General features: G+C 42.0%; 1 protein-coding gene across 2 annotated transcripts in view; it reads right to left on the bottom strand.

Moving 5' to 3' along the window:
- Positions 1–18,994, bottom strand: part of TCAIM (T cell activation inhibitor, mitochondrial) — a 41,167-nt gene that overhangs the window by 20,365 nt on the left and 1,808 nt on the right. Inside the window, exons 2-4 of one of the 2 annotated variants that reach the window (XM_062200522.1) lie at positions 12,961–13,033; positions 10,146–10,281; positions 5,527–5,680 (exon numbers count right to left, since the gene is read on the bottom strand). In XM_062200522.1, the coding sequence (XP_062056506.1) occupies positions 5,527–5,680; positions 10,146–10,281; positions 12,961–12,989 (319 nt within the window). In that variant the 5' untranslated portion in view covers positions 12,990–13,033. The remainder of the gene's footprint in view (positions 1–5,526; positions 5,681–10,145; positions 10,282–12,960; positions 13,034–18,994) is intronic. The other variant, XM_062200521.1, reaches the window with a different exon arrangement.

Below are 18,994 nucleotides of genomic sequence, written 5' to 3'. Positions count from 1 at the left end.
TTCATGCAACATTTATAAAATCAAAATCTTTTTAGAACATGCCATCACTGATTAAATTAATCCTGTTGTAAATCATCTGCAAATGGCAAATTACTTGGCTTCTCTGAAATGATACCACATGATTTCTACTTTCCTGAATTCCTTTCTTGGCAGCACCCTGTCCCAGTTTAGCACCAGTGACCAAATTCTTCCCAGCTTAAGAAGGGGATTCAGATTATTTTCAATACTGCCCATAAATAGGGTCTCTCTTATTATGAGACAAAGGAGCTCTCTTATGAGCAGGTGTCCACCTAAGATAGTTTCTAATAGACACACATGCACACACACACAGAGTGAGAGAGAGCGAGACAGAAGGACAGTAACTCAGATGAGGAGGGGGCCATGTCATCTAATCTCAGTGGTTACAGCAACCCATCTTGAATCTTCTCTTTTATTACAAGAGACTGCCCTCAGATCTGCCCACCTAACTAGCTAGTAATCCAGTATTTTGAGGAATGATTAAAGTTTTTCTCTAAAATTTAGTGCTTCACAATCCAATTTTAATGTTGGGCTAAATTTTATAATCTCATTTAAGTTACTGAAAGGAAACCTGCTGGTTTGGTTTGTTTGTTTTTTCCATTTACTGGGTGTTAGGCAAGCTACTAGGGGAATTTAGATATCTTTTCAATCAGCATTCCTACCAACCATGCCAACGTAAAGAAACACAGGCTACAGGAGGTCAAGAATGAAGAGTGAATGGACACCAAGCCAAGTATTTCTAATTAGCTCTGAAAATTACACAAGAAGTATGGAGGTGCATGCTTATTGTAAAATTAGAGAGACAAATAGTAATATATATATAATATCTATGTATCTATAAATATATAACTTTAGAATCTTATGCCTTTATCAGATATGACCACTCTAACAGGCACATATTCTTCCAGATCTGCACTAATACGTTAGCGATGAGGCATACGTGGCTATTTAAAATTAAATTCATTAAAATTAAAAAGAATCTAAAGTTCACTTCCTCAGTCTTACTGGCCGCATTTCAAGTGCTCAATAGCCACATGGGGCTGTGTGTTGGGTGGCAGAGGTGTGGGACATTTCCTCCACTGCAGAAAGTTCTCCTGGGCAGCACACATGCAGATCTTTCCTACGTGTGTATCGTATATAACATATGCACATGCATTAACACAAGCACACATCTACTCAGCTTGAATAGATTATTCAGAACTTGCTTTTGTGTAGGTTTTAAACAGGTTATTTCAAACTTGATATTGGTGATCCTTTGACATTCAATGACTAAATCAACCTCATTCTTTTTAACAGCTATTGTCTTGTCTAGTCCTTGTAACAATGATAGTATCATTTAACATTTCCAATAGTGATGGACATACAAGTTGCTTTCAGGTTTTCCCTATTCCATACAAGGCTTAGATGTTTTTTGTCTTTGATGAAAGCACTATTTAAATCATTCTTAGAGATACCAGCTCGGCTTTCCACACAGATTTAATCTTTTTTTCTTAACAAAAAGATTTATTTACTTGAAAAGCAGAATGTTAGAGATGGGAAGAGTGAAAGAGAGGGGTGAGGAGAGAGATATCTTCCATCTGTTGGTTCACTTTCCAAATGGCCACAAAGACACAAAAGCCAGGGCTTGGCCAAGCTGAAGCCAGGAACAGAGACTCCATCCAGGTCTCCAACAGGGGTGGCAGGTCCCCAAGTACCTGGGTTATCTTCTGCTGCCTTACCAGGTACATTAGCTGGGAGCTCAATTCGAAGCAAAGTAGCCAGGACTTGAACTAGTACTCCAATATGGGACACTTGCATTGCAAGCAGTGGCTTGATCTGCTGCATCATAACACTGGCCCCCCACTTAATTTATCTTAATTGGTTAATTACTTAACCTAATGAAAAGCCAGCCATATAGTAAAAAATGTTTCTATAAGACTGTACATATTCCTTAAAATTTAAAAAAAATGTATTTGAAAGGCAGAGAGACAGAGAGGAACAGACAGACAGATAGATAACTTATGTGTGGTTACTCCCTAGATGCCTGCAATGGTTAGGACTAGGTGGAGGCTGGAGCCAGGAGTGGGGAATGCAATTCAGATCTCCCAAAGGGGTGGTAGGAACTCAATTACCTGAGCCATCATTACTGTCTCCCAGGGTCTGCACCAGCAGGAAGCTGGAGTCAGGAGCTGGAACCAGGAATTGAACTCAGGTACTCAGGTGTGGGATACAGATGTCCTAACTGCCAGGTTAATCACCTGCACCCTGAACATATTCTTTAATGGTTCCTTAAGAGACATTTTGAGAAGAGGAATTTTCCAGATTTGCAGAGATAATTTCAAACTGCATTCTAGAAAAAGTTTAATTGAATTTACGCCCCTACCAATAATGTATGAAAGTATATTCTCACCATATGTGTTATCAGTAAAAGAAAAAAATATTAATGGGCAAAAAATAGTACCTAATTATTTCAGTTTGCATTGGAATACTGTATACATTTTTATACTTATAGTGGCTTCTTTTATGCATTATTTATTGGATTGTTTGTTCTTTGCCTTTGCCTATTTTTGTAATGGAGACTGCTTTGTTTTTTTTGTTTGTTTGTAAGAACTCATTATATACTAACATTATCTTTGTCATATATGTTACATGTTTTCTACCACTTCTAATTTCATTTTTCTGTGATCTCTTTTTGCTTTATGAGTGATTTAAAAATTAGTCATAAACTAAAATTAGAGGACTTTTGTCTTTACTCAGCCAGAGCTGGCTACAGCTATTTGTTTTACCATTAATTCACAGTGAGTTCTTAGTAAATCCTTGTTTTATAATTTATTCTACAAATAAGGTTTATTTCTTTATAGATCACCAAAAAGATGTAGAGCTGAAGAAACCATTTATGTCTTGAAGGATTTCACTGTATAAATGATCCAAAGTTGCTGTTGAAATTTCAGTATAAAAATCAGGAGTAAGGCGTTTGACACAGTGATAGGCTGTTGCTTGGGATGCCTGCAGCCTTCATCAGAGTGCCTGGGTTTGAGTCCTGGCTCCATTCTTCATTTGAACTTCCTGTTAAGGTGAACCCTCATGGGCAGCAGGTTCAAGTACTTCGATCTCTGCCACCCATGTGGGAGAGCTGGAGTAAGTCCTTGACTCCTGGCTTCAGGCTAGTTCAGTCCTGTGTCTGCTGCAGGCATCTGGGGAATGAGCCAGTGGGTGGGAGATAACTCTCTATTTCTCTACCTTTCAAATAAATCAATATTTAAAATAATCACTAGCAAACATTTTACTTAACTACCTTCTTAATTATCAGTGAAAGCCTGATTGAGTTTTAATGTTCCAAACATAAAAACTAGAAAAACATTTTATTCTAATTTTATGAACAATAAAAATGTTAAAGAATAAAAAGTCTTAAACTTTTGTCAGAGCACCAATCTTTGTTTTAAAAGCAAAGCAAACACGACTAATAGAGGTGTCTGTAAAAAAGAATGAAGATCCATAGTCCGTGAATCAACCACTGGGTTAGGAATGAGGAAACTTCAGTTCTGGTAACTAGTCTTGCCCCTGACTTGCTGAAACTTTCCAAGCTTCACTCAGAGCTTCCGTATCCAGTTCACTCTTTAACATCTATATTCAATATTTAAGCTGATGCTGGTAGTACTAGTAGCAGCTGTGGCTGTAGAAACGAGCTTGATTCTCCCAAACACATACAAATAAAAACAGGCTCGTGATAATATTTTTATTTAAAAAAGCCATACAGGATGCACTTTACCTCTATGAATTCCATTTTCCTCCTGGAGAAACCAGGAATCTTCAGTAGATCATGCTCCCTAAGAATGACGTGTCCTTAACTCCTGGCCTAACCCTGCTGCTGATAACAGGAGCACTAATCTATATGGTTCTTTGGTCATAGGCCAGCAAACAATGTGTTTCAGTTCCACACAGACTCTAATAGCTAAGAACAGCACGTGCATATGGTTTAAATCAATAATGGTTATCTACATTTCCAAACAAAACAGTGTAGAAGACTGAGATAACTGTCATTATTACTACAGCAGCCTTCTTGGTGCGGCTGTTCCTTTACAAAAGGCCTACCAGTTGACTTGTAGTCTCTGAATGATGAAGAGTAGGAGTTATTTTTAATAAAACTCTCAGTCAGAGGTAGGTGGAAATACTAGCAAGGAAGGAATTTGTGATAGTCAGTCATGGGAGAACGGGAGAAGGCAGGCCAATCACTCTATCAAATGTTAGTCCCTGGAGAGCCTGGTGGGAAGCTGTCTGCAACCTATTTTCAGGTCAAGTTCCTCCTCCTCCCATCCGAGGTCCTGAGAACTGGCATGCATTAGGTAGACACATTCAGGATCTCCAGTGTGAATGACCTTGACAAAGGACCCAACTCCTTCATTTTAGTAAATGTAGACCCAGAAGTTCAGGTCACACAATTAGTCACTGGCAGAGCTAGAAATAGATCCTAGGTTTCAAAAGACCTACCAAATTCGGAAATGTGTAACAGTTTGCTAAAAATAAGATTACAGTGCTTTTTCTACTTGTTTTAGCCTGAATGCACAGAAGGTTTTCAGTCAATCTTTAATTTAAACATTATTCTAAAAACAGTTGTTTATTCAACAATCAAAAAAGGAAGTATACTTAGGGAAACGAAAGGCCTTCAGGGATCTGTACCTAAATATTTGTCCTAATTTTAAGCATCACTGGATCAGGACTAAAAGCAGTGAAGAAAGGTACTGGAAAGAAGTCTGGATGTTAAGATTCATTTAATCTTAGAAACAACAAGGTTACAGTTAAAAGACATGTGTTCAAGACCCAGATTCTGTTTCTATGGTCTTGGGAAAGCCTTTGAATTTGACTAAATTACAACTGGGCAAACAGTGCCATCCTTGCAGGGTCCTGTGAAGGCTGGAAGGGAATGCGAGCTGTATTTTTAGAAAGGTCCACCGCAGGGGCAAGCGTTTGCTACAGCGGTTGAGTCTCTGCCTGGGACACCTGCATCCCCTATAGAAGTGCCTGCTCCGAGTCCTGACTGCTCCACTTCTGACTGACCTAACCGCTAATGTGCACCCTGGGAGGCAGTGGTGATGGCCTCAAGCAGAGTCCCTGCCACCCCTGTGGGAGGCTGGGATGGAGATCTGGGCCTTTGGCCTGGCCCAGTCCTGGTTGTTGTGGGCATCTGGGAAGTGAACCAGTGGATGGAAGATATCTGTCTGCCACTCTTATCCCTCTGCCTTTCAAATAAAATTAAAAATAAATAAAATTTTTAAAAATATAGACTGTAAAAGATACTCTTAGCACTTAAAACACACAGAAATAAGAAGGAACAAATAGGAACACTTTAGTTTAGCAAATAAATGCACACACAGTCAGCCACAGAATCTGACTTTAGCCAAACTATCAACTGACTGATGTTCTTTTTCTATGTCCATGGCTTCAATCCAAAGGTATTCTGGAAATGTCAAAATTAATAAACGCATTTAACAAGAAGCTTGCAAGGGACCCACTGGGAATAAAAACACGTACCGGAAGTACTAAGGTTTTCCTGGCCATCAGAAGGATTCTGGTCTGTTTCTCTTATATAAAATGTAAGCTGAGTGGGTTTCAAAGACTTGAAGCCTGGTTTCTGGAGGTTTTCTAAGTAGGCACTTAATCTCTTCAGAGAATTTTCATTGACTTCCTGGAAAAAAAAATATTAAGGGTATTTACACAAAGAACAAGGGGGAAATTATATATGACCTTTTAAACACATTACTGAGAATATTAAATAAGTTTAATATTCTAAAGTGTTGGGATTTCATGGCTCTTTGGTGAAAGATAAAACTGGATCCACATCCAACAACAAGGCATGGGCTGAACTCCACAGGGGCACAGGAGCCCCTAACTACAGTGCTCAGAGAAGATACTACCCAAGTGCCTTTTTAAATTCGTGTTGAGAAAGCCTAACTGCTGAACTATCTGAAAGTAATAAATGACTGATAAATCCAGTCACATAACTAGGCTTATCCTATCCAATGGTGCAATAGCTCTAGAGACCACAGAGGTTTTTGTTTTTGTTTTTTTTTTTTTTTTTAATGTAAGAAATAAAATAACTCAAAACACAAAAAAACTCACAGGAGGCAAACCTAGAAGACAAACAGCAAACAGCCAGCTAGAAGAAAATATCTGCAGTTTATTGTGTAGTAAAAAGGCTAACGTCTCCTTATAAAAAGAGCTCTTAAAGGCTCATCCATAGGCAAGTCCCTGAATAAATTAGGGTCCTCTGACTTAGTGGAGTACTGAGGAACCATAGGAAAAATAAAAAGAGAAAGAATGTGATATAGAAGGTATCTGTGAACTGACATGGACTGATTTCAATGATTTTTTTATTTATCTGAAGGGGAGAGAGAGAGAGACAGAGACAGACAGACACACTTTCACTCCCCAAATGGCTGCAATAGCCAGGGCTGGGCCAGGCCAAAGTCTGAGGCCAAGAATTCTACCTGCTTGTGCCCTATGGTAGTAGAGGCCCAGGACTTGGGGCATCATTATCTGCCACCTCCCAGGCACAGTAGCTGGAAGCTGGATTGGAAGTGGAGGGGCCAGGACTCTATCTCAGGCACTCTGATATGGGATGTGGGGGTCCCTAGTGGCAGCTTAGCCTGCTGCACCACATCTGCCTCTCCAGGGGAGCGTGTTAAGAGAGGAAGAAGAATGCGCTCTAGTTCAGGAGCAGCTCCGCAGAGGACCGGCCTGAACGCCTGCTGCTTTTTCACCCTGAGTCTCTTCTCAGGCACACAGTGTCATCTGAGAGGAGAAACACTCATTTATTTTTGTTGGCTAAATTTACAATAATATAATGTTCTGGGCTATGAGACCTGTAAACAAGTGAGGGCCATTTTCTGTCTGTGAGACTAAATCTTCTTAATTACATTTGTTTTTCCAGAAGGCCACATGTTTGTATTTTGTCTGGAAAGAAACACAGGAAGGACAACCCAGGGTCGAACAGAAAGGATTATCTACAGGAAATGAATAGGAAGGGAAAGAGGAGACAGGGAGGGGAGACTTCTCAGTAAACTGCATTGTGCTTTGATTTGAAACTTACCAATGTTTTACATATTTTAAAGTTAGACTAAATTTAAGATAAAAAAAAAACAAAAAAAAACCCCAAAACTGTGCATTACTGTGAGATTCTGGACCATGAGCCTGATTCTGTGGCCAGACAAGACTTAAGTGTGATGACAAGAAGTCAATTGAGTTCATGGAACCTGCATTTTAGTGAAGGGAGAAAAAGAAACAGTACACCTAATAAATAAGAAAACAGGGTAAGGAGAAAGGAAACAAAAGAGAAAAAGGACTGCGGAGGCGGGGGAGGGAATGCTGCAAAGGAGGGTTGGGTGGGGTCGCAGTGTTAAACAGGACAGTCCCGGAGAGCCCCACTGCACGGCGCCACTTGCACAAGAAAGTCAGCGGTAAGCCATGCATGGGACGCTGGGTGGGTGTGAAGGCTGGCACAGGGGCGGCACTCAGTAAACACGGGCTGAAAAAGCAAATGAACATGTGGGTTTCCCAGAACAAGGAAACTCTAGGCGCTCTGTCCAGCCGCACTCAGGTTCAAGGATTTGCTAGAGGGATTCACAGAATTTGGGAAACAACTGTGAAAACTCACAGGCTTGCAATGGGAAAACGTACACACAGAAAACTCCAGGGGAACCCAGTGCCATTCCAGCTGTCATCTCACGGTGATCTGTCCCCCTAGCGATGATGTATGACAGGACATGGGAAGTGTGGTCAAACAGGAAAGCTCACCAAACCTGTCTGTGTGCGTTTTAGCTGCGAGTCCCTGTCTAAGGGACTGACCGTAGATACTCAGTGTACAGCCCTGCCAGAGGTCAAACTGATACAGACCCAAGTGAACAAAATAGGTGTTTGCCCTAAGTCACATTGTTGGCCCAGATTATCAGGCACACAGAAGCACTCTTCCCAAGCAGTGTATTCGAAGGCCTGCGGATTCACCTCCCAGGAGCCATCCAAGGATTAGGACCGAAGCCAGGCCTTTGGGACATGCAGGGTTTATTAAGCAAGCCAAGCTTGCTATTTCACAACAGAAAGACATGTCAATTTAATTTTTTTTTTTGACAGGCAGAGTGGATAGTGAGAGAGAGACAGAGAGAAAGGTCTTCCTTTTTGCCATTGGTTCACCCTCCAATGGCCGCCGCGGCTGGCGCATCGCGCTGATCCGAAGCCAGGAGCCAGGCGCTTCTCCCAGTCTCCCATGCAGGTGCAGGGCCCAAGGACTTGGGCCATCCTCCACTGCCTTCCCGGGCCATAGCAGAGAGCTGGCCTGGAAGAGGGGCAACCGGGACTAGAACCTGGTGTGCCGGCGCCGCAAGGCGGAAGATTAGCCTGTTAAGCCACGGCACCGGCCGAAATGTCAATTTAAAAAGATACACTGTGGTACAGTGGGTTAAGCTGCTGCTTGGATCCCCACATCCCACTTCAGAGTGCCCTGGATTGAGTCCTACCTCTGCTTCCAATCCAGCTTCCTGATAACGAATCTGGAAGGCAGCAGATGATGGCTCAAATGCTTGGGTCCCTGTTACCCATGTGGGAGACCTGGATGCAGTTCTTGGCTCCTGGCTTTGGCCTGGCCCAGCCTCAGTTGTTGAGGGCATGAAGGGCAGTGAAAGGTAGATCTCTATCCCCCCCTCCATCTCTCCCTCTCTCTCTCTGTCATTCTGCCTTTTAAATAAAGGAAGAAATAAGTAAAAAGATGCAACTATTGCTTGTGTTACAGAAACAATGGAGGATCAAGCAGTTTATTACGCCTGCAGGCTCAGCTGGAATCATTTCCTGAGAACTGAGCAACAATCCAAAGTTTTCTTACAATATTTCTTATAGTATTTATAGGTTCATCAGTGTCATACCTTAGCTGTAACAGCATTTGTGGGTTTAAATTGCAGTTTGCGTGACTTAGGACCACACTTCCAATGGTCGGTGGGTCCGGTATGATTGTAAAAGAGCTACCAGGGGCATATTTATTAGGACAGATTTATGACTGGAGTTTACAGGAGCAGAGCTAGGGACTTCTTCCCTCCCTAGACAAGATAACAGTGGGCAGTTGCTTCACTAGTTAATTGCAAGCAGCCACTTTTCAAGGTCTGTGTTGGGAGGAGGAGTCTGCTTTTTTTCTTTGTCTCTGGTTGCATCCGTATTTCCTCTACACTTGGACTGATTTTTCCATGCATGTTGGGTATTAAAACTTTTTAAAAAATATTTATTTATTTATTTGAAAGTCAGAGTTACACAGAGAGAGACGGAAAGGCAGAGAGAGAGAGGGAGGTCTTTCATCTGCTGGTTTACTCCCCAATTGGCTGGAATGGCCGGAGCAGCGCCGATCCAAAGATCCAAAGCCAGGAGCCAGGAGCTTCTTCCGGGTCTCCCATGTGGGTGCAGGGGCCCAAGAACTTGGGCCATCTTCTACTGCTTTCCCAGGCCATAGGAGAGAGCTGGGTCAGAAGTGGAGCAGCGGGGTTTCAAACTGTGCTCATATGGGATGCTGGCACTGCGGGTGGTGGCTTTACCCACTATGCCACAGCACAGGCCCCTAAAAACTTTAAATTATCAACACATTCCCAAGGTAATGGACATTCTCCTGTTGATTCAATTTAGTGATTACTTAGAAAGGTTCTGACTTTGAATAGCCAACATGTGTAGCAATATCATAAACAGAATATTTTCCCACAGTAAAGAAGCAAAAACTGATTTATTTTCTGCTATAAATGGAAATAAAATAATGTTCTAATTTTCAAGAGTTTCTTTTTATGTTAAATCATGTGTCAATATTGATGAAGATAATCAATGAAGTAATCTCACAGCATCTGCCTTTGTATCGACCATCCTGAGTTCAAACAACAAAAAGTTCCTACAAAAAGCAATATATTTTCAATTTTCAGTATTTCAATTTTTTACTAATTTTATTAATTTGAAAATTTACTAATTTTCAAGGTAGCATTTTCTATATTTCAGATTAGTTCATAGCCTTGTTTTATATCACCATGACAGAATACTGCAAGCTTCCACAACTGTTTGTATTATATTGTATCAAAGGTTAATAAACTAAGCAGACACGTGGCCTAGAAGTTAGGAAACAAGTCAATGATTACCCTTTCTCTGGGGTGCTGACCAAAGAAATCTGGATGCACTGCGAAGTAGAACGGCCTCAAGGCGTTGATGGCTTCAGCTCCTGACAGAGCTCTTGAGTACAGAAAGGAGTGTGGGAACATCTTCTCTAGACACAGCCTTTCAAAAAGACACGGACTGATTATTCAATGAGGTTGCACACACACATGCACACACAAGTGCCTGATTTATAAGTGACAGTAACACTGAAAGTAACATGCCTGGAAAATACCAGAGAAACAAGGAAGAAATTTGGTGGTTTTCTGAAATATGCTGGTTTTAACAGACAGAAAGTGCTACGTGGTTTCTACAATGGTGGCTTAAGTTCCGGCTCTAATATCAGAAATACAAAATAATAACGACATTTATCCTTAACAGTCCATTTTGAAATATGAACAGGTTTCACTGAAATGATGACAATTTTCTTTATAATTTTCTTCTTCAGATTAGAAAAACCTCAGTGTCCAACAGAGCATCTTTTTATTTGTAGTGGAAAATACTGAGAATTATAGTATCTAAAAAGAGACACACAGGGCCAGAGCTGTGGTATAGTGGGTAAAGCTGCTGACTGCAGTGCTGGCATCCCGCTGCTCCACTTATAATCCAGCTCTCTGCTATGGCCTGGGAAAGCAGTAGAAGATGGTCTGCTTGAGCCCCTACAACCATGTGGGAGACCAGGAAGAAGCTCCTGGCTCCTGGCTTTGGATCAGTCCACCTCCGGCATTGTGGCCATTTGGGGAGTGAACCAGTGGATGGAGGATCTCTCTCTTTCTGCCTCTCTGTAACTCTGCCTTTCAAGTAAATAAATAAATAAATAAATAAATTTTAAAAAAAGACACAAGATGTCTTTTAGTTCATTTCCTCATTACTAGCATGCTAAAATTGTTCTAGTTGGATAACCTGACATTCTTTTTTTTTTTTTTTAAATTTTTAAAATTTATTTATTTTTGTCAGGCAGAGTGGACAGTGAGAGAGAGACACACAGAGAAAGGTCTTCCTTTGCCGTTGGTTCACCCTCCAATGGCCACCATGGCTGGCGTGCTGCTGCTGGCGCATTGTGCTGATCCGAAGCCAGGAGCCAGGTGCCTCTCCTGGTCTCCCATGCAGGTGTAGGGCCCAAGGACTTGGGCCATCCTCCACTGCACTCCCTGGCCATAGCAGAGAGCTGGCCTGGAAGAGGGGCAACCGGGATAGAATCCGGCGCCCTGACCGGGACTAGAACTCGGTTTGCCGGCGCCGCAGGCGGAGGATTAGCCTAGTGAGCCGCGGCGCCGGCCTCATTCTTGTTTTTTAATTTTGGCATAATCCACTCTGAGTTTATAGAAAGTACTACTTTCAAGTCCAAATGGAATTTCTGGAAGCACTTTTGGTGACACTTATTTCTGACTGTTGTAATAATTTACCCTGTCCATCTAAAACATCCTAAGCAGGAGTCTCTTGACATTGTGCACAGTTTTATATAACCACTTCTGGGGATCTTTTAATAACCTGGAGACCAGCAACATATTTTCAGGTTACTTGTTTGCGTCTCCTTGTGTGGTTCGGCCTGTCCACGTCAGTCGACAGGCAGTACAGCAAGGATCACAGCAGGAATCTGAACAGCAAGGAAAACCGCAAGCCCAGGGTTAGGGGCCTCGTTAAGAGCGGGGCCAAGTAAAGGACAGAGACAGCTCTGCTGATCCCCGAGCTTGGGGTCTGTGGCCAGGTGTCTGACAGGCAACAGAGCTCTGCTGCTGGCCTCTCCTATTTTATACATCTGAAAAAGACACAGCGGCCAGCATTTTTCTTCTAAATGCAGCCTGGGCACAGGGGCATGGGGCTGTCAGCCGCTTGGGTGCAGGGTCACCTTCTTACTCTGGTCCCTGTGGCACCACCTTAATCAGCATTGCTAAGCTCAAAACCCAAGCTGGCTCCCCAGCTCCAGCTGTTTTCAGTTGGTCTTGAAACGTCTCCTCATTTTACAGGCCCTGGGAATCCACGCTTCTTTCCATTCTCTCTGCTGCCAGTCACCGCACAGCCCCTACCTGGTCTACTCTCCTGTCTCTGTCTCTCAGCATTCCACACCCGTGGCAGGTTAACTTTCCTCACTTCTGGGGCGGCTCCTCACAGGCTGCAGTCACACTCACTGCTCGCTCTGCTGCTTACAAGTCTGTATCCGAGCCCCAATCTGCCTTTCCAACTTGATCTCCAATCACACCTTACAAAAACCACCAGTCATGCCCCCAGTGATCATTCCATCCTTTCCCTTTCTTCTACCCTATTTTAAGCCCTGATACATCCTCCCTGCTCCTACTTCCACCCATCCAGATTGCATTCACTCACCGAACAACTAGTGCACATCCATGGCATACCAGGAGGCCCTGTACCCATTTCTCTAAGGACCTTTCCTTGGGTATTATCACAATCTTCTTAAACGCTTTAAAAACAACAACAACAACAGCTGCATATGCTCATGTGCTCTACCTGTTTGGGTTTGGGATATAACCATAAAGGGAATTATGCTCTTTTTTTCCTCCAGCATTTTTCACATGGAATTCTTGAGAAAGACGGGCTTTTCTCCCTTTCTGCTCTGATTAGACTTTTGGAGGATCTGCTGGCTGCTCATATCCATTTTCTCCTCCCTCTCTCTGTCTTTCCTCTCTTCCTCCCTCTCTCACTCGCTGGATCTCTCTCTTGTTCCTATTCCCTATCATAATATAAAGGAACTTGAGAATTCAAAAAACACAACATAATGGAGTTAGCCAAATGCATAACAGATGTCTCCCCAATACTAATCATAGATTGGATCACCAAGCTCACCTCCTCAAAGGTCTCAAGTGGCAAAACATTTCTGAATATGGATGTAGGTCAACTTCCAGGCATCCATTAATTGCTGAAAAGTTAAACAGATATGACAAGTGGACAAGCTGATCTTTAAACTACAAACACATTACCAATTATATTACTACCTCCCCAAATGAAATAATTGGGTATTAATATAACAAAATATGAACAAGAATATGGGGAAAGCCATGAAACTCTGATGAAATAAATAACCAAAGGTCTAAATAAAAGGAGAGATATTCTATATTCATGAATAAGAAGACTCAATATTGTCAGGATGTCAGATCTTCTCTACTTGGCTTTTAGGTGCAATGCACTCCCAGTCAAAATCCCAGCAAGTTATTTTGTGGATAGTAACAAACAGGTTCTATAGTTTACATGGAGAGGCAAAAGAACCAGACTAGCCAACCCATTGATGAAGAACAAAGTTGGAAGGCTGACCTTACCCAACTTCAAGACTTTTTCTGAAGTTCCTTTAAACCTACAGTAATCCAGACAGTTGGATCTTGGGAACAGAACAGAACAAGTAGAAACAGACCCACATAAATGTAGTCCACAGATCTCTGAAAGGAACAAAGCCAATTTAATAGAGCAAAGACAGACTTTCAACCACCAACACTGGAACAACTGGATATCCACATGCAAAAAATTTAACTTAAACACATCCCTTGCACCCTTCACGAAAATTAACTCAAGTAAATATAAAACTCATAGAAGATAACAAAGGAGAAAATCTAGAGACTTTGGACATGAAGATGACTTTTAGATATAATACCAAAGGTGTCATCCATCAAATAAGTCATTGATAAGTTGAACTTCATTAAAATTTAAAACTTCTACTGTTCGGGGGTGGGGGTCCAGTGCAATCATTAAGATGCTGCTTGGGACACCCAAATCCCACATTGGAGAGCCTGGGTTTGAGTCCTTACTTTGCTTCTGGTCCAGTTTCTAGTTAATGTACTCTGGAAAGCAGTTAGTGATGGTTAAAGTAGCTGGGTTGCTGCACCCACATGAGAAATACGGAAGGGGGTCCAGGCTCTTGCCTTTGGTCTTGCACAGCCCAGGCTGTCGAGGGCATTTGGGAATGAACCAGTGGATGGCAGATAAATATGTGTATTTGTGTGTGTTTTGTGTGTGTGTGTGGTTCTACCTTTAACTAAATATAAATAAATAAGCCTAACAAAAAACTTCTGCTCTTCAAAAGACAATGTTGACAGAGTGTAAGATAACAAGTCAAACACTTGCAGAAATCAAAGTAGCAAAAGACACCTTCCTCATGGGTCAACAATTAGAAAATGAACAAGCAATTTAAAAATATGCAAAATACCAGAGAAAACACCTCACAAAGAAGATAGAAAGATGGCAATCATATGAAAATATGTCCAACATCATATGTAGTCAAAAATTGCCAAGTTAAAATAATAAATACCACTACACACCTAGAAGAATGACCAAAATTTAAACCACTGACAACACCAAATGCTGACAAGGATATGGAACAACAGGAACTGCTGCTGGGAATGCCAAATACTACAGCCACTTTGAAAGACATCTTGGCAGTTTCTTATAAAACTAAACATCCTCTTACCATCCAGCAATTGCACTCCTTGGTATTTCACCCAAATGAGCTGGAAACTTAGATCTACACAAAAACCTGTATGTGGCTGTTTATAGTAGCTTCATTTATAACTGCCAAAGCTTGGAAGCAAACAAGATGTGCTTCAGTAGTTGAATGGGTAAATAAACCCAGTGAAATGGAATATTACTCAGACTAAAAAGAAAAAAGCTACTGAACCTAGAAACTCCAGGGCATATTACTCAATGAAAGAAGCTTGGAATCTGAAAAGGCTACAAACTGTGTGAATACAAGTGTATGGCACTGTGGAAAAGGCAAAGGTATGGAGATCTGTGGTAGCCAGGGGTCAGAGGGTAGGGAAGAATGAGGAGCCAGAGGTCAGTGGGTGGGGAGGCAGAGACAGAGGATTTTTTAGGGTGGTGAACTACACTGGTATAAACCTGTCACTCTACACATGTTAAATGCCCTAGGATGTACATCACCAACAGTGAACCCAAGGCAGAGTATGGATTTCAGGTGATAACGATGTGTTCATGCAGGTTCAGTGATCTGCCACTCTGGGACCATAAGAAGGAAATGAGTCTGTTATGCATGCATATGGACAGGGTTCTGCTGAATTTTTTTCCCATGTAGGGGCTGGTGCTATGGCTCAGCAGGTTAAAGCCTCATCCTGCAGTGCTGGCATCCTATATGGGCACCAGTTCCAGCTCTACTTCCAATCCAGCTCCCTGCTAATAGGCCTGGGGAAGCAGCAGAGGATGGCCCAAGTCCTTGGCCCTGCAGCCATGTGGGAGACCCAGCAAAAGCTCCTGGCTCCTGACTTTAGCCTGGTCCAGACCCAGTCGTTGTGGCCATTTGGGGAATGAATCAGCAGATGGAAGCTATCTAGTCTGACCTCTCTCTGTAACTCTGCCTCTCAAATAAATAAATCAGTCCTTAAAAAAAAAAAAAAAAAATCAGTCCTCTAAAAAAAAATCTCCCATTAGGCTAAACTCATATGCTGCCAAATTTAGGCATCAGAATGTTTTAAAATATATTTTTGGGGCCGGTACTGTGGTGTAGCACGTAAAGCTGCAACTGCAGTGCCGGCATCCAATATGGGCACCAGTTCGAATCCTGCTGTTCCACTTGCGATCCAGCTCTCTGCTATGGCCTGGGAAAGCAGTGGAAGATGGCCCAAGTTCTTAGGCCCCTGCACCTGTGTGGGAGACCTGGAAGAAGCTCCTAGCTCCTGGCTTTGGATAGGCTCAGCTTCAGCCATTGTAGCCATCTGGGGAGTGTTGTACCAGTGGATGGAAGACCTCTCTCTCTGCCTATGCCTCTCTGTAACTCTGCCTTTCAAATACATAAATGCAATGAAACAAATGTCATCAACAATGGAAATGTATATCTTAAAGAAAAAAATCAAGGTTCATATTTTTAAAAATTACAGTTTTGATCTTGGATACTTGCAATTAATTTTCTGGTTCACTTGTGTGGCAAGAGTTTCTTGGATTCTGAATGTGATTACAGGTATTAATTTAAATACTAAAGAGATGATTTTATTTAATCATTCACACTGAAATTGTGTTTGAGACAAACACACAGAAAACAGGAAATACTTCTATCACCTCAATGATTTCTGAGGCCAAAGGGAGACATATTGGGGAAAAAGGAAAACCATTTGGACTATCTCCACAGACTTCAACACAGACTTAATTAAGATAGCACAGGCACAGGCTCAAACTTGTAAAGACTGAAAAGACCAAAAGGAACTGGAGTTAACAATCAACTCTAGGCTCCAATGTGAGATGCAGGCATCAAATACCTGTGTTAACTGAAATAAGTCAGACACAGGCAAATACTGTATGCTTTCCCTCCTATGTGGGAGCTAAAAAATAACTCAATCTGAACACAGGATACGGATTACTAGAGGCTGGAAGGGGCATAGGGGAATACAGGGAGCTTGGATACCAGGTACCAAATCAGAGCTATAAAGCATAGTAGAGTGACTGCAGCTCACAACAACCTATTATATATTTTATAAGCAAATATAAGAAAGGAGCTCTAACAGTCCAATCAAAGTTACCTCAAAGAAGGGGAAATGTTGATTACCCTGACTTGTACACATTGCACATATGTACTGAAAGGCTGAATTATAGTTCAAAAGTATGTACAATCACTGTTAATAATAAAAATTTTAACATAAGTATTATATATAGGGGACTTTACAACACTTGGCAAATAGGAAGTTTGTAAGAGGGGCAACCATTATTATTATATAATTTAGGATATCCAGAAAAAACTTCAGACTTCTTTTTCCCATCTCATGAGGCTCTATATAAATGGAACTTGTAGTTAAAAACAATATTTTATTTGAAAACAAATTTTGTGATTGGAAAACTCAGAATTATTGCAAGGGCCTGTGCTGTGGTATAGAAGGTAAGCCTTTGCTGCACCGGCATCCCACATGGGTGCCGGTTCCAGACCCGGCTGCTCCGTTTGCGATCCAACTCCCTTTTAATATGCCTGGGAAAGCACTGGAGGATGGCCTAAGTGCTTTGGCACTCATGTGGGAGACTGGGAGGAAGCTCCTGGCCCTGGACTGGCCCAGCTCTGGCCACTGAGGCCATTTGGGGAATGAACCAGCGGGTGGAAGACAGATCTCTCTCTTTGCCTTTCAAATAAATAAAACTTTTGAAAAAAAGAATTATTGCAAGAAGGGTCAAAATCTGAAAGTCTTAAAAATGCAATCAATAGGCAGTTTCGCCACGGCTGCATATGAACACATTTCAAAATGTTCATGGGAGAATGGAATTAAATGGTGAATTTATTTTGGTGTAAGCAACTTTTGAAGTCCATGTATAATGTTTTCATAATATGCATGGCCCAACAAACTTTTTGAAGACCCTCTGTACAGTGCTGTGGGAACTGGTTTTGCCTGAATTAAAGCTGATACTTTAAACACTGTCTTTCAGGGCATGGAACAGCAATGAGAACACATGAATTCTTTTCTTTCCCTTCAGCCATGATGCCGGCTGATTCCCAGTTCTATAGGTAAGTGCCTGTTACAGAAATCTGGGGTGGGAAAACTCCCGACGTTCAAATAGGCACCAGAGACAGTGGAGGATCCAGGGCCGTTTATTAATGCCAGGGGGTTCAGCTGGAATTATTTCCTGAAAATTGGCGAACAATTCCAAGTTGCTTACAATATTTATAGGTTCATCGGCATCATACCTTAGCCGTTACAGCATTGCTGGATTTAAATTGCAGCCTATGTGACTTAGGACCATACTCCCTATGGTCGGTGGGTCCGGTATGTTTATAAAAGAGATAGCAGTGGAAGATTTATAGAACAGATTTATGACTGGAGTTACAGGAGCAGAAATTAGGACATCTTTCCTTCCTAGACAAGATAACCATGCACAGTTGCTCCACCAGATAACTGGGAACAGCCGCTTTTCAAGGTTAGCATTGGGTCCACTTTGCTTCCTTTGTCTCTGCTTGCAGCCTTATTTTCTCTTTATGCCTATTTACCTAAAAATGACATTCAATTACTACTTTTGGTAGCCACTCAAATTATTTTTCTAAGATGATCTATTCCTCTACAAATCATTGGAAAAGTTAAAAATATGTTTGTTTAAGAATAAGGATGGAAACCGATATTTCTTGGAGTCTTACTAGTTTGAGTCTTTTGGGTATTTCTCATCAGCCTTCCTTTAAGAGTGGGCTCTGAAGACTGACAAAGAAGGTGGTCTTATCAGGAGCCAGTTTTGAAAAAGAGGGAAGGAAGGAGAAAAAGGGCAGTGGTCTTAAAGCAGTGGGAGCTACCACCTGGAACCCATCTGAGGCCCCAACCGGGCCCTGCAGAATTGGAAACTTTTAAAGTGCTTTTGAGAAAAACTCAGGGAAAGATCTTTGGAACTCAATCACATGGTAAAAATCAAATGAAGACTTTTTTGTTTGAGCCAGTTGTTTCCTGTGCGGTTTACCTTCTTCTGAGAATAAAATACACCTAACTAAGTAAGCAAAGACATCGTCAGAGCCCACGCCCAGTGGCTTGGCTGCTGGGCTTCTCCTGCGGTGCTGATACTGGGTTAGTGCTCTGCTTTGCAAGACCAAGAGCCCAATGCTCTCAACTGAAAACCCAAAGGGCTCGGCAATACTTTATATCCACCTAGAGGAGCCTGTTCAAGGAACAAGCAGGCTCTGGGAAAACTAAACCAGAGGGCCCTGGCTGATCATAGAACCTCAACTGCACTTTGGGGAATCCAGCTGCGATGAAGACTACAAGGTTCAGATCTAACGTGCTTCCTCTTACAGGACTAGCTACACAGAAACTCAAACCACAATTGGCAGACCTAGGAGACTACTTCAGGGTGGAGCAGGACGCACTCATCTGCTAGTGACACCAGCTTCAAAAGCCTGGGCCGCCCTCATCAAATTGCAGGCTTC

This window comes from Lepus europaeus, chromosome 9, assembly GCF_033115175.1.
Source record: "Lepus europaeus isolate LE1 chromosome 9, mLepTim1.pri, whole genome shotgun sequence".
NCBI lineage: Eukaryota > Metazoa > Chordata > Mammalia > Lagomorpha > Leporidae > Lepus > Lepus europaeus.
The sequence above is the reverse complement of the archived record's forward strand: the minus strand, read 5'-3'. Positions and strand labels throughout refer to the sequence as shown.